Genomic DNA, 27,500 nt, shown 5'->3' with positions numbered 1-27,500 from the left:
TTAAAGACTAACTATTTAACCATTTCCTTCAAATGTTGATATTTGGTTGTGTTGACAACCAAACACAATATTACTAAATATTATTCCATTTTAAATCAACCACAGCTTGAAGCCCTAGACCTATTGAAGCCCTAGACCTATTGAAGCCCTAGACCTATTGAATACCTATTGAAGCCCTAGACCTATTGAATACCTATTGAAGCCCTAGACCTATTGAATACCTATTGAAGCCCTAGACCTATTGGAGCCCTAGACCCATTGAAGACCTATTGAAGCCCTAGACCTATTGAAGCCCTAGACCTATTGAAACCCTATTGAAGCCCTAGACCTATTGAAGCCCTAGACCTATTGAAGCCCTAGACCCATTGAAGCCCTAGACCTATTGAATACCTATTGAAGCCCTAGACCTATTGAAGCCCTAGACCCATTGAAGCCCTAAACCTATTGAAGCCCTAGACCTATTGAAGCCCTAGACCCATTGAAGCCCTAGACCTATTGAAGCCCTAGACCTATTGAAGCCCTAGACCCATTGAAGCCCTAGACCCATTGAAGCCCTAGACCCATTGAAGCCCTAGACCTATTGAAGCCCTCGAGCCATTGAAGCCCTAGACCTACTGTACTGTCTATTTCTAGGTGAATTCTGAGTTGAATTCAAACAACAGCTGTTGATGACTTTGCAAATGCTATTTGGGCCTAAATAGCATCATTGATGATATAATGAGTGACAAAAGTATGGCCACATTTCATTTGCTCCATTAAACCTACACATTGGAATGTATTCGAAAGCAACAGTGAATCTATTTCATTTTTAAGTGGAAATCTCTCAACCATCATTCTGACGATAGCACATTGGTAATAGTCAGTGCCAAATATCAGAGCAGGGCTTGGCTGTGCTTGGTTAAAACCCTGGATAAGATACCGAAAGGGACGGCTGTAGGTAGATCAATTATCTGGGTGCTGCCCAGACTCATTTGTTTTTTCCTTCTTCAGATCTGACGTTGTTTTAAAGGTACAAATTAAACATATTTTATACAAGGTTTGTCTGTGTTGAAATTTGGTTACCTCGATGACATAATCCTACGGTTGACAGTGTCACCCTACTAATAAAAATAATGCAATCTATTTCCCCACATGTTTGGTCCTGGGGTAACCTGTCCACTTCACAATGTGTTGACATATTATGTCCAATCAACATTCATTCAACTAGTTTGTGCCAAGTGGGGCTGTTGGGAAAGTGGAGCCAAAACATTCCCTTTTCCTCTGAGCCGAAACACACAGGTTCAGGGTGTTAGGTCCTGGGGTAACCTGGAACAGGTTCAGGGTGTTAGGTCCTGGTCCTGGAACAGGTTCAGGGTGTTAGGTCCTGGTCCTGGAACAGGTTCAGGGTGTTAGGTCCTGGTCCTGGAACAGGTTCAGGGTGTTAGGTCCTGGGGTAACCTGGAACAGGTTCAGGGTGTTAGGTCCTGGTCCTGGAACAGGTTCAGGGTGTTAGGTCCTGGTCCTGGAACAGGTTCAGGGTGTTAGGTCCTGGGGTAACCTGGAACAGGTTCAGGGTGTTAGGTCCTGGTCCTGGAACAGGTTCAGGGTGTTAGGTCCTGGTCCTGGAACAGGTTCAGGGTGTTAGGTCCTGGGGTAACCTGGAACAGGTTCAGGGTGTTAGGTCCTGGGGTAACCTGGAACAGGTTCAGAGTGTTAGGTCCTGGTCCTGGAACAGGTTCAGGGTGTTAGGTCCTGGTCCTGGAACAGGTTCAGGGTGTTAGGTCCTGGGGTTATCTGGAACAGGTTCAGGGTGTTAGGTCCTGGGGCAACCTGGAACACAGTGCTTTAGGCCCAGGAGGACAAGGGGTTTATGTTTACTCTGCTAAGTTCCAATTCATTCTAAAAGCCTTAAATAGAGCAGGAAATTTGATTCATTTTGAAAAACAGTACAACATTTTATAAGATCAATAAATCTTCGTACATGGTCATGGTTTGAAAACCTCAAAAGGTAAAAGAAGGCATGAAGATGAGATGTGCGTAAGAGCTTAAAAGTACCTGTCAAGTGTTTACAGACTTCTATGAAATATGACCTATAATTAACTACAATAAATGAGTGAAACACTGTAGTTTTCCTTCCAATTTGTTTGAATTATGTTGAAAATATTTTTTTTCCCTGTGTTGTAAGGTTGTGGCCGTACCTCACCAACAGAATGGTGTGGGTGTATACCGGTCATTATAAATATTCATGCAAGTAGACTGCTGATTGGCCAGCTCATTCTCCTCTATGAGGAAATAGCAAGTATTTTTGAAACGGTACGTTTGAGGTGTGGTTTTTGAACAATAGTTGTTTTTTAAATAGTTACAAAGCATTGTATACAGCATAGAAATAATCTTTACCTTATGTGGGTTTTTTCTTCTCCAGCTCTGACAATAAGTACGAGTACAGGATGAGTCAACAACATTATTTGGATATGAGTTTAACAGAAAATGTACTTTTCAAAGTGATATTTTAACTGGAGTTATTTTAAGTCAAGTTTGTATTGCTAAATCCAAAGGTGGTGTGCTGTACTGTAAGGGAACAAGGCTACCAGGACTACAGTAGAGGCTAATTAGAAAACGATGGTTTTGAATCCAGCCCAAGACTGGAAATTTAACTTGAACTTTACTACATTCTGTTATCGAATTTCCTTTTTCAATTTCAAGTCTGTGGCAAAGATGCACTATGCCCATCTTTCCACTAGTGGGCGATGTTTATAAAACATCAAATAGTGCCCACGGACATTCGCCAGACTTACGCCATAACTCCTTTTATTTCCAGCAGCAATGTTTCCATTTGTTTGCTTTTTGGCCTTGATGGAAAGATGGTTTGAAAACCTATGTTTGATGCTCCTCGTCTGTTGTCATAGTCCAGTAGAATACTTGGCAAAGTCGTGTGTGTGGGCACTATTCCCGTATATACATTTGTTCTTCCCACCCGGATGCCAACATTGGGTACATATGGACAGTGTGAAGTGTTATTGTAACAGCGTTCGTCTGTTGAAGGAGAAGCGGACCAAAATGCAGCGTGGTGGTTACTCATGTTCTTTAATGGAAATGAACGAGACAGCCTATCTGGTGACAACAAACACAGAGACAGGAACAATCACCCACGAAATACTCAAAGACTATGGCTGCCTAAATATGGTTCCCAATCAGAGACAACGATAATCACCTGCCTCTGATTGAGAACCGACTCAGGCAGCCATAGACTACGCTAGACATCCCACAAAACCCCAAGACAAAAACACACCACAATAACGCATGTCACACCCTGGCCTGACCGAATAAATGAAGATAAACATAATATATTTCGACCAGGGCGTGACAGTTATCTACGTTTTTGGGTGACCCGACCAAATTAACATAGAAATGTGAGTTATAGATCTGTCGTTCTAACTGAAAACACATCTATGTACTCTATTTCTATGCTTTCCGTTTTTTTTTTACATTTTTGTTTTTTTTGCGTCTTTTACTTTCGGTTTTGAAAATACAATCTTTATTTATTATTGAACAAACAATTCATAGCCGTTTAGACGGTAAACTGAAATTAGGCAAACTATTAAGAATTTAAGCAAGGGCTCCCGGGTGGCACAGTGGTGTGCCGCCAGCTGTGCCACCAGAGACTCTGGGTTCGCACCCAGGCTCTGTCGCAACCGGCCGCGACCGGGAGGTCCGTGGGGCGACACACAATTGGCCTAGTGTCGTCCGGGTTAGGGAGGGCTTGGTCGGTAGGGATATCCATGTCTCATAGCGCACCAGTGACTCCTGTGGCGGGCTGGGTGTTTCCTCTGACACATTGGTGCGGCTGGTTTCCGGGTTGGATGGTTCTGTGTTAAGAAGCAGTGCGGCTACGTTGGGTTGTGTATCGGAGGACGCATGACTTTCAACCTTCGTCTCTCCCGAGCCAGTACGGGAGTTGTAGCGATGAGACAAGATAGTAGCTACTAACAATTGGATACCACGAAATTGGGGAGAAAAAGGGGTAAAAAAAATATTTAAAAAATTATAATAATTTTAGCAAACAGGAAATGGCACCTTTTTAAAATGTTGAATTTTGGCCACATGGGAGAAAAATGCAAACATTTGATCTCAATCATCCTAAAATCTCCTAAGAAATGGGGTGTTTTTTTTTAAATCTTAGAGTAACGTTATACCACAGGAGGCTGGTGGCATCTTAATTGGGGGAGGGAACGTGGTAATGCCTGGAGCGGAATCAGTGGAACGGTATCAAATACATCAAAAGACATGGTTGCCATGGTTTCCACAGTTTCCATGTGTTGGATGCCGTTCCATCCGCTCCGTTCCGGCCATTATTATGAGCCCGTCCTCCCCCTCAACAGCCTCCATTGCTTTATACTGTGCAATTATTTTCGGGCTCTGTTATGTAGAAAAATACTATCATTATAGTGATATTGCAGGCGTTGATTGAGCTTTGATCTAACTTATTTCAAGGGTCACCATTCGCCAGAGTTAGCCTGTTCTCTGCAAGTAGGGAATCTCGCACATGTGCAGACTGAAGCCTTTGGGCCCTTCAGTTGTCAGGAAGAGAGGGCTAAAATAGTCTGATCCACGGCCACTCCCACTATTTAAATGACATCAGAGTTTTCTGATGATCAAGTCAACTTTAGCAATTGAGGATTTGGATTAAAAAACTTTTACATGAATTACCAGTTATGTGATGATTGTCGTTTTGACAGTTGTATGTCCTCTGTTGGTGGAGCATGGATATCATTTTTATTAAATATAACCTTTTATTTAACTAGGCAAGTCAGTTAAGAACAATTTTTTTTTTTACAATGACGGCCTAGGAACTGTGGGCCTTGTTCAGGGGCAGAACAACAGATTTTTACCTCGTCAGCTCGGGAATGTCTTACAGGAAGTACTGGCTAAGAGGAAGCATGACATCATACAATAACTTTACCATGACATGGATATATAATGTCCTATAGAGTCTATGATACAACTTTACCATGACATGGATATATAATGTCCTATAGAGTCTATGATACAACTTTACCATGACATGGATATATAATGTCCTATAGAGTCTATGATACAACTTTACCATGACATGGATATATAATGTCCTATAGAGTCTATGATACAACTTTACCATGACATGGATATATAATGTCCTATAGAGTCTATGATACAACTTTACCATGACATGGATATATAATGTCCTATAGAGTCTATGATACAACTTTACCATGACATGGATATATAATGTCCTATAGAGTCTATGATACAACTTTACCATGACATGGATATATAATCTCCTATAGAGTCTATGATACAACTTTACCATGACATGGATATATAATGTCCTATAGAGTCTATGATACAACTTTACCATGACATGGATATATAATGTCCTATAGAGTCTATGATACAACTTTACCATGACATGGATATATAATCTCCTATAGAGTCTATGATATAACTTTACCATGACATGGATATATAATGTCCTATAGAGTCTATGATACAACTTTACCATGACATGGATATATAATCTCCTATAGAGTCTATGATACAACTTTACCATGACATGGATATATAATGTCCTATAGAGTCTATGATACAACTTTACCATGACATGGATATATAATGTCCTATAGAGTCTATGATGTAAATTTACCATGACGGATATATAATCTCCTATAGAGTCTATGAGTCTATACACCCATGTACCTAAGTGCATTCGTTTAGGTTATAGGATTCAAATAGGATTAGGGACATTAGGCTATTTTTTTACTTTATTCTTCTTGGTAGTTATGATGTGAGGCTCGTATCCCCGACCATAACCTGGTAGATAGGGTGTGGTATAGACAGGGTTACATGCTCCACTAAAATGTATTTCCATTGAATGCTTCTACACCTGGTTTTAGGCTGGGTTTCTGTACAGCACTTTGAGATATCAGCTGATGTACGAAGGGCTATATAAATACATTTGATTTGATTGAAAGGTCAATTGTCAAAGTTTGTTCATATTCAATTTTGATTGTTTTGTAAATACTGTGAATTGCACATGTGGTTGTCTAAATATAAGCTCCTGATTCTGCCTGCTCCTGGTACTGCCTGCTCCTGGTACTGCCTGCTCCTGGTACTGCCTGCTCCTGGTACTGCCTGCTCCTGGTACTACCTGCTCCTGGTACTGCCTGCTCCTGGTACTGCCTGCTCCTGGTACTGCCTGCTCCTGGTACTGCCTGCTCCTGGTACTGCCTGCTCCTGGTACTACCTGCTCCTGGTACTGCCTGCTCCTGGTACTGCCTGCTCCTGGTACTGCCTGCTCCTGGTACTGCCTGCTCCTGGTACTACCTGCTCCTGGTACTGCCTGCTCCTGGTACTGCCTGCTCCTGGTACCGCCTGCTCCTGGTACCGCCTGCTCCTGGTACCGCCTGCTCCTGGTACCGCCTGCTCCTGGTACTGCCTGCTCCTGGTACTGCCTGCTCCTGGTACTGCCTGCTCCTGGTACCGCCTGCTCCTGGTACCGCCTGCTCCTGGTACTGCCTGCTCCTGGTACTACCTGCTCCTGGTACTGCCTGCTGAATACATTCCTTTAGCAAAATAAATGGAAATTATTATTTTTTTCAATAACATTTAAATAAGTATTCAGACCCTTAACTCAGTACTTTGTTGAAGCACCTTTTGCAGCGATTACAGCCTCCAGTCTTCTTGGGTATGACGTTACAAGCTTGTCACACCTGTATTTGGGGAGTTTCTCCCATTCTTCTCTGCAGATCCTCTCAAGCTCTGTCAGGTTGGATGAGGGGCGTCGCTGCATTGCTATTTTCAAGTCTCTCCAGAAATGTTTGATCGGGTTCAAGTCCAGCGTCTGGCTGGGCCACTCAACAACATTCAAAGACTTGTCCCGAAGCCACTCCTGCGTTGTCTTGGCTTTGTGCTTAGTCGTTGTCCTGTTGGAAGGTGAACCTTTGCCCCAGTCGGAGGTCCTGAGCGCTCTGGAGCAGGATTTCATCAAGGATCTCTCTGTACATCTGTTCTCTCAATCCTGACTAGTCTCCCAGTCCCTGCCACAGAAAAACATCCTCACAGTATGATGCTGCCACCACCATGCTTCACAGTAAGGATGGTATTGGCCAGGAGATGAGCGGTGCCTGGTTTCCTCCAGACATGACTCAATCTTGGATTCATCAGTTTCTCATTGTCTGAGAGTCTTTAGGTGCCTTTTTGCAAACTCCAAGCGGGCTGTCATGTGCATTTTACTGAGGAGTGGCTTCCATCTGGCCATTCTACCATAAAGGCCCGATTTGTGGAGTGCTGCAGAGATGGTTCTCCCATTTCCACAGAGGAACTCTGGAGCTGTGTCAGAGTGACCATTGGGTTCTTGGTCGCCTCCCTGACCAAAGCCCTTCTCCCTCCATTGCTCAGTTTGGCCCGGGCACCCAGCTCTAGGAAGAGTATTGGTGGTTCAAAACTTTTTCAATTTAAGAATGATAGAGGCCACTGTGTTCTTGGGGACCTTCAATGCTGCAGAAATGTTTTGGTACCCTTCCCCAGATTTGTGCCTTTACACAATCCTGTTTCGGAGCTCTACTGACAATTCCTTCGACCTCATGTCTTGGTTTTTGTCTCTGACATGCACTGTCAACTGTAGGACCTTATATAGACAGGTGTGTGCCTTTCCAAATGTCCAATCAATTGAATTGACCACAGGTGGACCCAAGTTGCAGAAACATCTCAATGGTGATCAATGGAAACAGGATGCACCTGAGCTCAATTAAGAGTCTCATAGCAAAGGTTCTGAATACTTATGTAAATAAGGTATCTGTTTTTTTAATATTTAATACATTTGAAAAAAAATTCAAACCTGTTTTTGCTTTGTCATTATGGGGTACTGTGTGTAGATTGATGAAAGGGAAAAAGTATTTAATCCATGTTAGAATAAGGCCGTAACGTAACAACATGTGGAAAAGGTGAAGGGGTCTGAATACTTTCTGAATACACTCTACAGTTCACAGAGTAACGCTCAGAGTAACAGAGAGAAACAGAGTAACAGAGTAACAGAGAGAAACAGAGTAACAGAGTAACAGAGTAACAGAGTAACACATAGAAACAGAGTAACAGAGTAGCACAGAGTAACAGAGAACCAGAGAGTAACAGAGTAACACAGAAGCAGAGTAACAGAGTAACACATAGTAACAGAGTAACAGAGAGTAACAGAGTAACACAGAGTAACAGAGTAACACATAGAAACAGTAACAGAGTAACACAGAGTAACACATAGTAACAGAGTAACACATAGTAACAGAGTAACAGAGTAACACATAGTAACAGAGTAACACATAGTAACAGAGTAACAGAGTAACACAGAGTAACACATAGTAACACATAGTAACAGAGTAACACATAGAAACAGAGTAACAGAGTAACACAGAGTAACACATAGTAACACATAGTAACAGAGTAACACATAGAAACAGAGTAACAGAGTAACACAAAATAACACATAGTAACACATAGTAACAGAGTAACACATAGAAACAGAGTAACACATAGAAACAGAGTAACAGAGTAACACATAGAAACAGAGTAACACAGAAACAGAGTAACACAGAAACAGAATAACAGAGTAATACATAGAAACAAAGTAACAAAATAACACAGGGTAACAGAGTAACACATAGAAACAGAGTAACAGAGTAACACATAGAAACAGAGTAACAGAGTAACACATAGAAACATTGTAACAGAGTAACACATAGAAACAGTAACAGAGTAACACATAGAAACAGAGAGTAACAGAGTAACACAGAGTAACAGGAAGTAACAGAGAACCAGAGAGTAACAGAGTAACACAGAAGCAGAGTAACAGAGTAACACATAGTAACAGAGTAACAGGGAGTAACAGAGAAGCAGAGTAACAGAGTAACACATAGTAACAGAGTAACACATAGTAACAGAGTAACACAGAGTAACATAGTAACACATATTAACAGAGTAACATAGTAACACATAGTAACAGAGTAACACATAGTAACATAGTAACACAGAGTAACGGAGTAACACAGAGTAACATAGTAACACAGAGTAACAGAGTAACACAGAGTAACATAGTAACACATAGAAACAGAGTAAGAGTAACACATAGTAACAGAGTAACAGAGTAACACAGAGTAACACATAGTAACAGAGTAACACATAGAAACAGAGTAACACATAGTAACAGAGTGTAACAGAGTAACACATAGTAACAGAGTAACATAGTAACACATAGTAACACATAGTAACAGAGTAACACAGAGTAACATAGTAACACAGAGTAACAGAGTAACACATAGTAACAGAGTAACAGAGTAACACATAGTAACATAGTAACACAGAGTAACACAGTAACACATAATAACAGAGTAACACAGAGTAACAGGGAGTAACAGAGAACCAGAGAGTAACAGAGTAACACAGAAGCAGAGTAACAGAGTAACACATAGTAACAGAGTAACAGGGAGTAACAGAGTAACACAGAAGCAGAGTAACCGAGTAACACATAGTAACAGAGTAACACATAGTGACAGAGTAACAGAGTGAAACAGAGTAGCATAGTAACACATAGTAACAGAGTAACATAGTAACACATAGTAACAGAGTAACACAGAGTAACATAGTAACAGATAGTAACAGAGTAACACAGAGTAACATAGTAACACAGAGTAACAGAGTAACACATAGTAACAGAGTAACAGAGTAACACATAGTAACATAGTAACACAGAGTAACACAGTAACACATAATAACAGAGTAACACATAGTAACAGAGTAACAGAGCAACAGAGTAACACATAGTAACAGAGTAACACAGTAACACAGAGTAACACAGAGTAACAGAGTAACACATAGAAACAGAGTAACACATAGTAACAGAGTAACACAGTAACACAGAGTAACACAGTAACACAGAGTAACAGAGTAACACATAGAAACAGAGTAACACATAGAAACAGAGTAACACATAGTAACAAGAGTAACAGAGTAACACAGAGTAACAGAGAACCAGAGAGTAACAGTAACACAGAAGCAGAGTAACAGAGTAACACATAGTAACAGAGTAACACAGAGTAACAGAGAACCAGAGAGTAACAGTAACACAGAAGCAGAGTAACAGAGTAACAGAGTAACACATTGTGACAGAGTAACACAGAGTAACAGAGTAACACAGAGTAACAGAGTAACAGAGTAACACAGAAGCAGAGTAACAGAGTAACACAGAGTAACAGTAACACAGAGTAACATAGTAACACATAGTAACAGAGTAACAGAGAGTAACAGAGTAACGCAGAGTAACAGAGTAATATAATGTTTACGTACCCTACTATCGAGTACAGTATATACATATGAGATGAGTATGTAAACAAAGTGGCATAGTTAAAGTGGCTAGTGATACATGTATTACATAAGGATGCAGTCGATGATGTAGAGTACAGTATATACGTATGCATATGAGATGAATAATGTAGGGTAAGTAACATTATATAAGGTAGCATTGTTTAAAGTGGCTAGTGATATATTTACATCATTTCCCATCAATTCCCATTATTAAAGTGGCTGGAGTTGAGTCAGTGTCAGTGTGTTGGCAGCAGCCACTCAATGTTAGTGGTGGCTGTTTAACAGTCTTATGGCCTTGAGATAGAAGCTGTTTTTCAGTCTCTCGGTCCCAGCTTTGATGCACCTTTACTGACCTCGCCTTCTGGATGATAGCGGGGTGAACAGGCAGTGGCTCGGGTGGTTGATGTCCTTGATGATCTTTATGGCCTTCCTGTAACATCGGGTGGTGTAGGTGTCCTGGAGGGCAGGTAGTTTGCCCCGGGTGATGCGTTGTGCAGACCTCACTACCCTCTGGAGAGCCTTACGGTTGAGGGCGGAGCAGTTGCCGTACCAGGCGGTGATACAGCCCGCCAGGATGCTCTCGATTGTGCATCTGTAGAAGTTTGTGAGTGCTTTTGGTGACAAGCCAAATTTTTTTCAGCCTCCTGAGGTTGAAGAGGCGCTGCTGCGCCTTCTTCACGATGCTGTCTGTGTGAGTGGACCAATTCAGTTTGTCTGTGATGTGTATGCCGAGGAACTTAAAACTTGCTACTCTCTCCACTACTGTTCCATCGATGTGGATAGGGGGGTGTTCCCTCTGCTGTTTCCTGAAGTCCACAATCATCTCCTTAGTTTTGTTGACGTTGAGTGTGAGGTTATTTTCCTGACACCACACTCCGAGGGCCCTCACCTCCTCCCTGTAGGCCGTCTCGTCGTTGTTGGTAATCAAGCCTACCACTGTTGTGTCGTCAGCAAACTTGATGATTGAGTTGGAGGCGTGCGTGGCCACACAGTCGTGGGTGAACAGGGAGTACAGGAGAGGGCTCAGAACGCACCCTTGTGGGGCCCCAGTGTTGAGGATCAGCGGGGAGGAGATGTTGTTACCTACCCTCACCACCTGGGGGCGGCCCGTCAGGAAGTCCAGTACCCAGTTGCACAGGGCGGGGTCGAGACCCAGGGTCTCGAGCTTGATGACAAGCTTGGAGGGTACTATGGTGTTAAATGCCGAGCTGTAGTCGATGAACAGCATTCTCACATAGGTATTCCTCTTGTCCAGATGGGTTAGGGCAGTGTGCAGTGTGGTTGAGATTGCATCGTCTGTGGAACTATTTGGGCGGTAAGCAAATTGGAGTGGGTCTAGGGTGTCAGGTAGGGTGGAGGTGATATGGTCCTTGACTAGTCTCTCAAAGCACTTCATGATGACGGAAGTGAGTGCTACAGGGCGGTAGTCGTTTAGCTCAGTTACCTTAACTTTCTTGGGAACAGGAACAATGGTGGCCCATCTTGAAGCATGTGGGAACAGCAGACTGGGATAAGGTTTGATTGAATATGTCCGTAAACACACCAGCCAGCTGGTCTGTGCATGTTCTGAGGGCGCGGCTGGGGATGCCGTCTGGGCCTGCAGCCTTGCGAGGGTTAACACTGTTTAAATGTTTTACTCACCTCGGCTGCAGTGAAGGAGAGTCCGCATGTTTTGGTTGCGGGCCGTGTCAGTGGCACTGTATTCTCCTCAAAGCGGGCAAAAAAGTTATTTAGTCTGCCTGGGAGCAAGACATCCTGGTCCGTGACTGGGCTGGTTTTCTTTTTGTAATCCGTGATTGACTGTAGACCCTGCCACATACCTCTTGTGTCTGAGCCGTTGAATTGAGATTCTATTTTGTCTCTATACTAACGCTTAGCTTGTTTGATTGCCTTGCGGAGGGAATTGCTGCACTGTTTGTATTCGGTCATGTTTCCGGTCACCTTGCCCTGATTAAAAGCAGTGGTTCGCGCTTTCAGTTTCACGGGAATGCTGCCATCAATCCACGGTTTCTGGTTTGGGAATGTTTTAATCGTTGCTATGGGAATGACATCTTCAATGCACGTTCTAATGAACTCGCTCACCGAATCAGCGTATTCGTCAATGTTGTTGTTTGACGCAATACGAAACATATCCCAGTCCACGTGATGGAAGCAGTCTTGAAGCGTGGAATCAGATTGGTCGGACCAGCGTTGAACAGACCTCAGCACGGGAGTTTCTTGTTTTAGTTTCTGTCTGTAGGCAGGGATCAACAAAATGGAGTCGTGGTCAGCTTTTCCAAAAGGAGGGCGGGGCAGGGCCTTATATGCGTTGCGGAAGTTAGAATAGCAATGATCCAAGGTTTTGCCAGCCCTGGTTGCGCAATCGATATGCTGATACAATTTAGGGAGTCTTGTTTTCAGATTAGCCTTGTTAAAATCCCCAGCTACAATGAATGCAGCCTCAGGATATGTGGATTCCAGTTTACAAAGAGTCAAATAAAGTTTGTTCAGAGCCATCGATGTGACTGCTTGGGGGGGAATATATACGGCTGTGATTATAATCGAAGCGAATTCGCTTGGTAGATAATGCGGTCGACATTTGATTGTGAGGAATTCTAAATCAGGTGAACAGAAGGACTTGAGTTCCTGTATGTTGTTGTGACCACACCACGTCTCGTTAACCATAAAGCATACGCCCCCGCCCCTCTTCTTACCAGAAAGATGTTTGTTTCTGTCGGCGCGATGTGTGGAGAAACCCGCTGGCTGCACCGTCTCCAATAACGTCTCTCCAGTGAGCCATGTTTCCGTGAAGCAAAGAACGTTACAGTCTCTGATGTCCCTCTGGAATGCTACCCTTGCTCGGATTTCATCAACCTTGTTGTCAAGAGACTGGACATTGGCGAGAAGAATGCTAGGGAGTGGTGCGCGATGTGCCCGTCTCCGTAGTCTGACCAGAAGACCGCTTCGTTTCCCTCTTTTACAAAGTTGTTTTTTTGGGTCGCCGGCTGGGATCCATTCCGTTGTCCTGGGTGAAAGGCAGTACACAGGATCCGCTTCGCGAAAGTCATATTCTTGGTCATACTGATGGTGAGTTGACGCTGCTCCTATATTCAGTAGTTCTTCTCGACTGTACAGTGCCTTGCGAAAGTATTCGGCCCCCTTGAACTTTGTGACCTTTTGCCACATTTCAGGCTTCAAACATAAAGATATAAATGGGAAAGAATTTCAGTCTCTCGATGTGCAAAACTGATAGAGACATACCCCAAGCGACTTACAGCTGTAATCGCAGCAAAAGGTGGCGCTACAAAGTATTAACTTAAGGGGGCTGAATACTTTTGCACCCCCAATTTTTCAGTTTTTGATTTGTTAAAAAAGTTTGAAATATCCAATAAATGTCGTTCCACTTCATGATTGTGTCCCACTTGTTGTTGATTCTTCACAAAAAAAATACAGTTTTATATCTTTATGTTTGAAGCCTGAAATGTGGAAAAAGGTCGCAAAGTTCAAGGGGGCCGAATACTTTCGCAAGGCACTGTATGTAATGAAACCTAAGATGACCTGGGGTACCAATGTAAGAAATAACACGTAAAAAAAAAAAAAAAACTGCATAGTTTCCTAGGAACGCAAAGCGAGGCGGCCATCTCTCTCAGGGCCAGAAGCTATAATCCTAGGCCTAAGTAAGTTACGGTATTAAGACTAAACAAGATGTGCTCGATGGTGGTTATTACAAGGCTGCTATACTCAGCCTACTAATGATAATGACGATACTTATTATCGTAATAATAACAACAATAAGATCAAGAAAAATGAGCGTTATTATTATTATAAATATACAATTTCCCAACAATTTGGAACAGTGTAAACACTAAATAAATTATAAATAATATCAGAGGCTGTACTAACGAATAAAAAATTGTGTAAAGCCTTTAATACAGCTAAGAGTTTTAAAAATTGAATTAAAATAAAAAATATATAAAATAATATGTGGAATTGTTTACTTGACATGTCGTTGCGTGAGGCTTGGTCACGGAATCAGCTCATAAACAAACACTCAAACAGGCAACAGAAGCAGAACATGTCTTATTCCTGGAGATATATTGATGATTTATTAAGCCAGGCACATTTAATAGTTAGGTTATTGATTATAGATCTAATTTAAGTTCTGGGTTTCCTCTCTCCTCACTTTTCTTAGACAATAAGGAAAGGGCTGTTTTCTCATCTCCTCATTCTGGGCCATTGCTCTCAACAACAATAATGCTGGTTAATGTTGCTATTATGCACATAGCAACATGGTCGAGGAAAAGGCGCAAATTCAACAGCGCACTGATGTGTTTCAGAACCGTGGACAGCGACCGCTATTCAACCACAGAGAACACGCATTTTGTTACAAAATAATATAATTTATATAATATAATATATAATAATATAATTTATATAACATATATAATATAATATATAATATAATAATCTAATTTATATAACATATATAATATAATATATAATATAATAATATAATTTATATAACATATATAATATAATATATAATAATATAATTTATATAACATATATAATATAATATATAATTTATATAACATATATAATATAATATATAATTTATATAACATATATAATATAATATATAATATAATAATCTAATTTATATAACATATATAATATAATATAATATATAATAATATAATTTATATAACATATATAATATAATATATAATATAATAATCTAATTTATATAACATATATAATATAATATATAATATAATAATATAATTTATATAATATATATAATATAATATATAATAATATAATTTATATAATATATATAATATAATATATAATTTATATAATATATATAATATAATATATAATTTATATAACATATATAATATAATATATAATATAATAATCTAATTTATATAACATATATAATATAATATAATATATAATAATATAATTTATATAAATATATATAATATAATATATAATATAATAATATAATTTATATAACATATATAATATAATATATAATAATATAATTTATATAATATATATAATATAATATATAATATAATAATATAATTTATATAACATATATAATATAATATATAATAATATAATTTATATATATATAATATAATATATAATAATATAATTTATATAACATATATAATATAATATATAATATAATAATATAATTTATATAACATATATAATATAATATATAATAATATAATTTATATAACATATATAATATAATATATAATATAATAATATAATTTATATAACATATATAATATAATATATAATAATATAATTTATATAACATATATAATATAATATATAATATAATAATCTAATTTATATAATATATATAATATAATATATAATATAATAATATAATTTATATAACATATATAATATATAATATAATAATATAATTTATATAACATATATAATATAATATATAATATAATAATATAATTTATATAACATATATAATATAATATATAATAATATAATTTATATAACATATATAATATAATATATAATTTATATAACATATATAATTTAATATATATATACTTCTCAGATTGATGGGCTGTTCCATCCCCAGAGCCTCCACAGTGAATTAATCCACTCACTTCTCAGATTGATGGGCTGTTCCATCCCCAGAGCCTCCACAGTGAATTAATCCACTCAGCCTGACTCAGACAGATGTCTTGTACACCGTGATGTGTAAATATATTTTTTTGTTCCTGCTTGACTAAAGAAATCTCGGTTGACCAACAGCCTGTCGACCAAACAAACGCCTAAATGGTGTCAACCCTGGCTGAGAGTAACACAGAGAGTAACCCAGAGAGTAACACACAGAGTAAACCAGAGAGTAACCCAGAGAGTAACCCAGAGAGTAACACACAGAGTAACCCAGAGAGTAACCCAGAGAGTAACACACAGAGTAACCCAGAGAGTAACCCAGAGAGTAACCCAGAGTAACCCAGAGAGTAACACAGAGTAACACAGAGAGTAACCCAGAGAGTAACCCAGAGAGTAACACAGAGTAACCCAGAGAGTAACCCAGAGTAACCGAGAGAGTAACACAGAGTAACCCAGAGAGTAACCCAGAGTAGTGCTGAGAGTAACAGAGTAACACAGAGAGTAACCCAGAGTAACCCAGAGAGTAACACACAGAGTAACCCAGAGTAACACAGAGAGTAACCCAGAGAGTAACCCAGAGTAGTGCTGAGAGTAACAGAGTAACACAGAGAGTAAGCCAGAGTAACCCAGAGAGTAACACACAGAGTAACCCAGAGTAACACAGAGAGTAACCCAGAGAGTAACACAGAGAGTAACCCAGAGTAATCCAGAGAGTAACACACAGAGTAACCCAGAGAGTAACACACAGAGTAACCCAGAGTAACCCAGAGAGTAACGCAGAGAGTAACCCAGAGTAACCCAGAGAGTAACACACAGAGTAACCCAGAGAGTAACCCAGAGTAGCGCTGAGAGTAACAGAGTAACCCAGAGAGTAACGCAGAGATTATAAATACTCCATAGTGTGAGGATGGGTCCAGTCAGAGTCACCAGGTTAGAGAGTTTTATTGTTTGTTTTGTTCTTCCAGTTGAACCAGCCGCAATATTTTTCAGTAACGTTAAACACTAAACGGCTTCGGTAGAAAAAAAACACACATATAAAAACTCTCAAATAAAGAGCTTCAAAATAAATAACTTAAATAACTTGAATAAACAACTAAAACACATGAAAAAAAGCAACAAACACCCCTGGATGTACGGAGTGTTCTAACGTGCTTGGTATGGCTCTGCTTGGAGTGTGTGTCTCAGCATCTGTTTCATTGTGTGTGTGTGTGTGTGTGTGTGTGTGTGTGTGTGTGTGTGTGTGTGTGTGTGTGTGTGTGTGTGTGTGTGTGTGTGTGTGTGTGTGTGTGTGTGTGTGTCAGTGTGTGTGTGTCAGTGTGTGTGTGTGTCTCAGCATCTGTTTCATTGTGTGTGAGTTTTAATGTGTGTGTGTGTGTGAGTTTTAGTGTGTGTGTGTGTGTCTCAGCATCTGTTTCAGTGTGTGTGTGTCTGTCTGTGTGTGTGTGTGTGTGTGTGTGTGTGTGTGTGTGTCTGTCTGTGTGTGTTTGTGTGTCGGTGTGTGTCAGTGTGTGTGTGTCAGTGTGTGTGTGTGTGTGTGTGTGTGTGTCAGTGCGTCAGTGCGTATCTGGCAGCAGCAACAGTGTTCTTCATCAGCATTGCGACCGTCATAGGCCCCACCCCTCCAGGAACTGGCGTGATAAACCCTGCCTTCTCCTTCACCCCTACAGAGACACAAAGCAAAAACAACCTGTGTTAGCCCTGCTGAACTAAAGCCTAACTAACTCACCCCCTTCAGAGATACAGAGGGAAAACAACCTGTGTTAGCCCTGCTGAACTAAAGCCTAACTAACTCACCCCCTTCAGAGATACAGAGGGAAAACAACCTGTGTTAGCCCTGCTGAACTAAAGCCTAACTAACTCACCCCCTACAGAGACACAGAGGGAAAACAACGCAGTGAGTTTGAACCCTGGGTCATGCCCTGATACCCATAATGCTCCTGAGCTAAAGCCTAGTCATTTAACAAGGTGAGTAAACACGGCAGGGTAGCCTAGTGGTTAGCGCGTTGGACTAGTAACCGGGAGGTTGCAAGTTCAAATCCCCGAGCTGACAAGGTACAAAATCTGTCGTTCTGCCCCTGAACAGGCAGTTAACCCACTGTTCCTAGGCCGTCATTGAAAATAAGAATTTGTTCTTTACTGACTCGCCTGGTTAAATAAAAGATAAAAAAATATCTGTCATTCAGGTCTCTGATGAAGATACAGTACATTCCAATAGTATTCAGACCCCTTGACTTTTTCCACACTTTGTTACATTACAGCCTTATTATAAAATTGATTAAATCGTTTTTTTTTTTTATCTACACACAATAACCGATAATGACAAAGTAAAAATATGCTTTTAGAAGTTTGAACAATATTAAAATGTTAGGCATTAGGTTTAGCAGTGTGGTTCAGGTTAGATTTAAAATCAGATTTTATGACTTTGTTGCAATGCCAGAGAATGACCTCTCTTCAGAGCTGCCTCCATCCAGTACAACATTCATGAAAATAAATGCTAACCTGCTCTATTTAAGAAAAATGTTTACCTTTATTTAACTAGGCCAAGTCAGTTAAGAACAAATTATTATTTACAATGACGGCCTAGGAACAGTGGGTTAACTGCCTGTTCAGGGGCAGAACAACAGATTTGTACCTTGTCAGCTCTGGGATTTGAACTTGCAACCTTCCAGTTACCACTAGGCTACCTGCTGGTTACTAGTCCAACCCTCTAACCACTAGGCTACCTGCTGGTTACTAGTCCAACACTCTAACCACTAGGCTACCTGCTGGTTACTAGTCCAACACTCTAACCACTAGGCTACCTGCTGGTTGCTAGTCCAACACTCTAACCACTAGGCTACCTGCTGGTTACTAGTCCAACACTCTAACCACTAGGCTACCTGCTGGTTACTAGTCCAACACTCTAACCACTAGGCTACCTGCTGGTTACTAGTCCAACCCTCTAACCACTAGGCTACCTGCTGGTTACTAGTCCAACACTCTAACCACTAGGCTATCTGCTGGTTACTAGTCCAACGCTCTAACCACTAGGCTACCTGCTGGTTACTAGTCCAACACTCTAACCACTAGGCTACCTGCTGGTTACTGGCCCAACGCTCTAACCACTAGGCTACCTGCTGGTTACTAGTCCAACGCTCTAACCACTAGGCTACCTGCTGGTTACTGGCCCAACGCTCTAACCACTAGGCTACTTGCTGGTTACTAGTCCAACACTCTAACCACTAGGCTACCTGCTGGTTACTGGCCCTACGCTCTAACCACTAGGCTAGCTGCTGGTTACTAGTCCAACACTCTAACCACTAGACGACCTGCCTCTAACCACTAGGCTACCTGCCTCTAACCACTAGGCTACCTGCTTCTAACCACTAGGCTACCTGCCTCTAACCACTAGGCTACCTGCCTCTAACCACTAGGCTACCTGCCTCTAACCACTAGGCTACCTGCCTCTAACCACGAGGCTACCCTGCCTCTAACCACTAGGCTACCTGCCTCTAACCACTAGGCTACCTGCTGGTTACTAGTCCAACACTCTAACCACTAGGCTACCTGCTGGTTACTAGTCCAACACTCTAACCACTAGGCTACCTGCTGGTTGCTAGTCCAACACTCTAACCACTAGGCTACCTGCTGGTTACTAGTCCAACACTCTAACCACTAGGCTACCTGCTGGTTACTAGTCCAACACTCTAACCACTAGGCTACCTGCTGGTTACTAGTCCAACACTCTAACCACTAGGCTACCTGCTGGTTACTAGTCCAACACTCTAACCACTAGGCTATCTGCTGGTTACTAGTCCAACGCTCTAACCACTAGGCTACCTGCTGGTTACTAGTCCAACACTCTAACCACTAGGCTACCTGCTGGTTACTGGCCCAACGCTCTAACCACTAGGCTACCTGCTGGTTACTAGTCCAACGCTCTAACCACTAGGCTATCTGCTGGTTACTAGTCCAACGCTCTAACCACTAGGCTACCTGCTGGTTACTAGTCCAACACTCTAACCACTAGGCTACCTGCTGGTTACTGGCCCAACGCTCTAACCACTAGGCTACCTGCTGGTTACTAGTCCAACGCTCTAACCACTAGGCTACCTGCTGGTTACTGGCCCAACGCTCTAACCACTAGGCTACTTGCTGGTTACTAGTCCAACACTCTAACCACTAGGCTACCTGCTGGTTACTGGCCCTACGCTCTAACCACTAGGCTAGCTGCTGGTTACTAGTCCAACACTCTAACCACTACACGACCTGCCTCTAACCACTAGGCTACCTGCCTCTAACCACTAGGCTACCTGCCTCTAACCACTAGGCTACCTGCCTCTAACCACTAGGCTACCTGCCTCTAACCACTAGGCTACCTGCCTCTAACCACTAGGCTACCTGCCTCTAACCACGAGGCTACCCTGCCTCTAACCACTAGGCTACCTGCCTCTAACCACTAGGCTACCTGCTGGTTACTAGTCCAACACTCTAACCACTAGGCTACCTGCTGGTTACTGGCCCAACGCTCTAACCACTAGGCTACCTGCTGGTTACTAGTCCAACGCTCTAACCACTAGGCTACCTGCTGGTTACTAGTCCAACACTCTAACCACTAGGCTACCTGCTGGTTACTAGTCCAACACTCTAAGCACTAGGCTACCTGCTGGTTACTAGTCCAACACTCTAACCACTAGGCTACCTGCTGGTTACTAGTCCAACACTCTAACCACTAGGTTACCTGCTGGTTACTGGCCCTACGCTCTAACCACTAGGCTACCTGCTGGTTACTGGCCCAACGCTCTAACCACTAGGCTAACTGCTGGTTACTGGCAATACGCTCTAACCACTAGGCTAGCTGCTGGTTACTAGTCCAACACTCTAACCACTAGACGACCTGCCTCTAACCACTAGGCTAACAGCCTCTAACCACTAGGCTACCTGCCTCTAACCACTAGGCTACCTGCCTCTAACCACTAGGCTACCTGCCTCTAACCACTAGGCTACCTGCCTCTAACCACGAGGCTACCCTGCCTCTAACCACTAGGCTACCTGCCTCTAACCACTAGGCTACCTGCTGGTTACTAGTCCAACACTCTAACCACTAGACTACCTGCTGGTTACTCGTCCAACACTCTAACCACTAGGCTACCTGCTGGTTACTAGTCCAACGCTCTAACCACTAGGCTACCTGCTGGTTACTAGTCCAACACTCTAAGCACTAGGCTACCTGCTGGTTACTAGTCCAACACTCTAACCACTAGGCTACCTGCTGGTTACTAGTCCAACACTCTAACCACTAGGTTACCTGCTGGTTACTGGCCCTACGCTCTAACCACTAGGCTACCTGCTGGTTACTGGCCCAACGCTCTAACCACTAGGCTACCTGCTGGTTACTAGTCCAACACTAATCACTCGACTACCTGCCTCTAACCACTAGGCTACCTGCCTCTAACCACTAGGCTACCTGCCTCTAACCACTAGGCTACCTGCCTCTAACCACTAGGCTACCTGCCTCTAACTACTAGGCTACCTGCCTCTAACCACTAGGCTACCTGCCTCTAACCACGAGGCTACCTGCCTCTAACCACTAGGCTATCTGCCTCTAACCACGAGGCTACCTGCCTCTAACCACTAGGCTACCTGCCTCTAACCACTAGGCTACCTGCCTCTAACCACTAGGCTACCTGCTGGTTACTAGTCCAACACTCTAACCACTAGGCTACCTGCCTCCTCTAACCATTAGGCTACCTGCCTCCTCTAACCACTAGGCTACCTGCCTCTAACCACTAGGCTACCTGCCTCTAACCACGAGGCTACCCTGCCTCTAACCACTAGGCTACCTGCCTCTAAGCACTAGGCTACCTGCTGGTTACTAGTCCAACACTCTAACCACTAGGCTACCTGGCTCCTCTAACCACTAGGCTACCTGCCTCCTCTAACAACTAGGCTACCTGCCTCTAACCACTAGGCTACCTGCCTCTAACCACTAGGCTACCTGCCTCCTCTAACCACGAGGCTACCTGTCTCTAACCACTAGGCTACCTGCCTCTAACCACGAGGCTACCTGCCTCTAACCACTAGGCTACCTGCCTCTAACCACTAGGCTACCTGCCTCTAACCACTAGGCTACCTGCCTCTAACCACGAGGCTACCTGCCTCTAACCACTAGGCTACCTGCTGCCTCTAACCACTAGGCTGCCTCCTCTAACCACCAGGCTACCTGCCTCTAACCACTAGGCTACCTGCCTCTAACCACGAGGCTACCTGCCTCTAACCACTAGGCTACCTGCCTCCTCTAACCACGAGGCTACCTGCCTCTAACCACTAGGCTACCTGCCTCTAACCACTAGGCTACCTGCCTCCTCTAACCACGAGGCTACCTGCCTCTAACCACCAGGCTACCTGCCTCTAACCACTAGGCTACCTGCCTCTAACCACTAGGCTACCTGCCTCCTCTAACCACGAGGCTACCTGCCTCTAACCACGAGGCTACCTGCCTCTAACCACCAGGCTACCTGCCTCTAACCACCAGGCTACCTGCCTCTAACCACCAGGCTACCTGCCTCTAACCATGAGGCTACCTGCCTCTAACCACTAGGCTACCTGCCTCCTCTAACCACGAGGCTACCTGCCTCTAACCACTAGGCTACCTGCCTCTAACCACTAGGCTACCTGCCTCCTCTAACCACGAGGCTACCTGCCTCTAACCACCAGGCTACCTGCCTCTAACCACTAGGCTACCTTCCTCTAACCACTAGGCTACCTGCCTCCTCTATCCACGAGGCTACCTGCCTCTAACCACTAGGCTACCTGCCTCTAACCACGAGGCTACCTGCCTCTAACCACTAGGCTACCTGCCTCCTCTAACCACGAGGCTACCTGCCTCTAACCATCAGGCTACCTGCCTCTAACCACTAGGCTACCTGCCTCTAACCACGAGGCTACCTGCCTCCTCTAACCACGAGGCTACCTGCCTCTAACCACCAGGCTACCTGCCTCTAACCACTAGGCTACCTGCCTCCTCTAACCACCAGGCTACCTGCCTCTAACCACCAGGCTACCTGCCTCTAACCACCAGGCTACCTGCCTCTAACCACCAGGCTACCTGCCTCTAACCACCAGGCTACCTGCCTCTAACCACGAGGCTACCTGCCGCCTCTAACCACGAGGCTACCTGCCTCTAACCACTAGGCTACCTGCCTCTAACCACGAGACTACCTGCCTCTAACCACTAGGCTACCTGCCTCCTCTAACCACGAGGCTACCTGTCTCTAACCACGAGGCTACCTGCCTCTAACCACTAGGCTACTTGCCTCTAACCACTAGGCTACCTGCCTCCTCTAACCACGAGGCTACCTGTCTCTAACCACTAGGCTACCTGCCTCTAACCACCAGGCTACCTGCCTCTAACCACCAGGCTACCTGCCTCTAACCACTAGGCTACCTGCCGCCTCTAACCACTAGGCTGCCTCCTCTAACCACGAGGCTACCTGCCTCTAACCACGAGGCTACCTGCCTCTAACCACGAGACTACCTGCCTCTAACCACGAGACTACCTGCCTCTAACCACTAGGCTACCTGCCTCCTCTAACCACGAGGCTACCTGCCTCTAACCACTAGGCTACCTGCCTCTAACCACTAGGCTACCTGCCTCCTCTAACCACTAGGCTACCTGCCTCCTCTAACCACTAGGCTACCTGCCTCTAACCACTAGGCTACCTGCCTCCTCTAACCACGAGGCTACCTGCCTCTAACCACGAGGCTACCTGCCTCTAACCACGAGGCTACCTGCCTCTAACCACCAGGCTACCTGCCTCTAACCACTAGGATACCTGCCTCTAACCACGAGGCTACCTGCCTCTAACCTCTAGCCGCCCCGGAAGTGGTTTAAATCCAGTTCTGTACCTTCAAAGTCCACGTCGCCCACCAGCCGTAGTTTTCCTGTGGTCCGGTCCTGGACCCGGTTAATACCCACATCGATAACCGCTGCCCCCTCCTTCACCATGTCGACGGTGATCAGCCCAGGCACACCTAGAGGACACACACACACACAGGAAATGAACACACACACACACAGGAAATGAACACACACACACACAGGAAATGAACACACACACACACAGGAAATGAACACACACACACACACACAGGAAATGAACACACACACAGGAAATGAACACACACACACACAGGAAATGAACACACACACACACAGGAAATGAACACACACACACACAGGAAATGAACACACACACACACAGGAAATGAACACACACACACACACACAGGAAATGAACACACACACAGGAAATGAACACACACACAGGAAATGAACACACACACACACACAGGAAATGAACACACACACACACAGGAAATGAACACACACACACACACACACACACAGGAAATGAACACACACACACACACACACATACGAAAGTCGCTAACCGCAACATGTACAGCTAATATTAAACGTTGGTCCTCAAATACACACACACTAGTTCTGTGTGGACACGACACTGGCTGGCATGGCAATCACCAGGCTTACTTCAGTCGTTTTTATAATGTTCACCTGCAGCAATGTTACAGACAAGGGAGAAGGGAAGGAGAAAGAGTGAGAGAGATGAAGAATGCAAAAATCTAAGACAGAAATTGAGAAACCTGTCCAACCAAAAACATAGAAACCAAGAAAACCGGAGTCTACGCCTTCACTCTGGTGAATCACTAAAACAATACAGAAATACACGACGGAAAAAGAAGGAACAGCGCGTCAGAAATCAGCTCAATGTAACTGAAGAATCCATAGACTCAAACCACTTCTGGGAAAATTGGAAAACACTAAACAAACAACAACATAAAGAATTATCTATCCAAAATGGAGATGTATGGGTAAACCACTTCTCCAACCATTTTGGCTCTATCATATTAAAGACTACCAGAACCCACTGGATTCTCCAATTCCATGAAATGAACTACAGGACAAAATACAAACGCTCCAAACCAAAAAGGCCTGTGGTGTTGATGATATCCTTAATGAAATGATCAAATATACAGACAACAAATTCCAATTGGCTATACTAAATCTCTTTAACATCATCCTTAGCTCTGGCATCTTCCCCAATATTTGGTGCCAAGGACTGATCACCCCAATCCACAAGAGTGGAGACAAATTTGACCCCAATAACTACCGTGGAATATGCGTCAACAGCAACCTTGGGAAAATCCTCTGCATTATCATTAACATCAGACTCGTACACTTCCTCAATGAAAACAATGTACTGAGCAAATGTCAAATTGGCTTTTTACCAAATTACCGTACAACAGACCATGTATTCACCCTGCACACCCTAATTGACAACCAAACAAACCAAAACAAAGGCAAAGTCTTCTCATGCTTTGTTGATTTCAAAAAGGCCTTTGACTCAATTTGGCATGAGGGTCTGCTATACAAACTGATGGAAAGGGTCTGCTATACAAACGGATGGAAAGGGTCTGCTATACAAACGGATGGAAAGGGTCTGCTATACAAACTGATGGAAAGGGTCTGCTATACAAACGGATGGAAAGGGGTGTTGGGGGAAAAACATACCACATTATAAAATCCATGTACACAAACAACAAGTGTGCGGTTAAAATTGGCAAAAAACACACAATTCTTTCCACAGGACCGTGGGGTTAGACAGGGATGCAGCTTAAGCCCCACCCTCTTCAACATATATGTCAATGAATTGGCGCGGGCACTAGAAAAGTCTGCAGCACCCGGCCTAGAATCTGAAGTCAAATGTCTACTGTTTGCTGATGATCTGGTGCTTCTGTCACCAACGAAGGAGGGCCTACAGCAGCACTTAGATCTTCTGAACAGATTCTGCCAGACCTGGGCCCTGACAGTAAATCTCAGTAAGACCAAAATAATGGTGTTCCAAGAAAGGTCCAGTCGCCAGGACCACAAATACAAATTCCATCTAGACACTGTTGCCCAAGAGCACACAAACACTATACATACCTTGGCCTAAACATCAGCGCCACAGGTAACTTCCACAAAGCTGTGAACGATCTGAGAGGCAAGAAGGGCCTTCTACGCCATCAAATGAAACATAAAATTCAACATACCAATTAGGATCTGGCTAAAAATACTTGAATCAGTTATAGAGCCCATTGCCCTTTATGGTTGTGAGGTCTGGGGTCCGCTCACCAACCAAGACTTCACAAAATTGGACAAACACCAAATTGAGACTCTGCACGCAGAATTCTGCAAAAATATCCTCCGTGTACAACGTAGAACACCAAATAATGCATGCAGAGCAGAATTAGGCCGATACCCACTAATTATCAAATTCCAGAAAAGAGACGTTAAATTCTAGAGCCCCAGGACAGCAACACCATTAGACCCAACCAAATCATGAGAAAACAAAAAGATATTTACTTAACACATTGGAAAGAATTAACAAAAAAACAGAGCAAACTAGAATGCTATTTGGCCCTAAAAAGAGAGGACACAGTGGCAGAATACCTGACCACTGTGACTGACCCAAACTTAAGGAACGCTTTGACTATGTACAGACTCAGTGAGCATAGCCTTGCTATTGAGAAAGGCCGCCGTAGGCAGACATGGCTCTCAAGAGAAGACAGGCTATGAGGTGGAAACTGAGCTGCAGTTCCTAACCTCCAGCCAAATGTATAAACATATTAGAGACACATATTTCCCTCAGATTACACAGAACCACAAAGAATTAGAAAACAAATCCAACTCCCATATCTACTGGGTGAAATACCACAGTGTTACATCACAGCAGCAAGATGTGACCTGTTGCCACAAGAAAAGGGTAACCAGTGAAGAACAAACACCATTGTAAATAAAACCCATATTTATGCTGAGGGTGTGTGTACTTTAACCATTTGTACATTGTAAAAACACTGTATATATATATATAATATGACATTTGTAATGTCTTTATTGTTCTGAAACTTCTGTATGTGCAATGTTTACTGTTCATTTTTATTGTATATTTCACTTTATATATTATCTACTTCACTTGCTTTGGCAATGTTAACACATGTTTCCCATGCCAATAAAGCCCCTTGAATTGAAAGAAAGAGAGAGGGTGTGGGGGTGTGGGGGGGGGTGTGGGTGGTGGTGGGGGGGGGGGGGGGGGGGGTACCTGCAGCTGCGATGACGATGTCGGCCAGACGGGTCAGTTCCTTCAGCTGCTCTCTGGGGGTGCACCTGTGGGCGATGGTTACCGTGGCATCACCTAGGAGGAGAGGACAGGGTTTAGGATGTCTGTCTGGCAGTCAGTCTGTCTGTATCTGTCTGTCTGCCAGTCAGTCTGTCTGTCTGCCAGTCAGTCTGTCTGTATCTGTCTGTCTGCCAGTCAGTCTGTCAGTGTCTGTCTGTCTGCCAGTCTGTCTGTCTGTCTGCCAGTCAGTCTGCCAGTCTGTCTGCCAGTCAGTTAGCCTGTCGGTCTGCCAGTCAGTTAGCCTGTCGGTCTGCCAGTCTGTCT

General features: G+C 43.1%; 2 protein-coding genes across 3 annotated transcripts in view; one reads left to right on the top strand and one right to left on the bottom strand.

The window, feature by feature from the left end:
• LOC135513724 (anthrax toxin receptor 2-like) overlaps positions 1-27,500 on the top strand; it is a 1,178,227-nt gene that overhangs the window by 922,261 nt on the left and 228,466 nt on the right. The window lies entirely within an intron of this gene.
• mthfd2l (methylenetetrahydrofolate dehydrogenase (NADP+ dependent) 2 like) overlaps positions 16,938-27,500 on the bottom strand; it is a 51,794-nt gene continuing 41,231 nt past the window's right edge. For both annotated transcript variants that reach the window (XM_064936350.1, XM_064936352.1), the window contains exons 6-8: positions 27,159-27,251; positions 23,902-24,027; positions 16,938-17,675 (exon numbers count right to left, since the gene is read on the bottom strand). In XM_064936350.1, the coding sequence (XP_064792422.1) occupies positions 17,560-17,675; positions 23,902-24,027; positions 27,159-27,251 (335 nt within the window). In that variant the 3' untranslated portion in view covers positions 16,938-17,559. The remainder of the gene's footprint in view (positions 17,676-23,901; positions 24,028-27,158; positions 27,252-27,500) is intronic.

This window comes from Oncorhynchus masou, chromosome 25 (assembly GCF_036934945.1).
Source record: "Oncorhynchus masou masou isolate Uvic2021 chromosome 25, UVic_Omas_1.1, whole genome shotgun sequence".
Taxonomy (NCBI): Eukaryota; Metazoa; Chordata; class Actinopteri; order Salmoniformes; family Salmonidae; genus Oncorhynchus; species Oncorhynchus masou.
The sequence above is the reverse complement of the archived record's forward strand: the minus strand, read 5'-3'. Positions and strand labels throughout refer to the sequence as shown.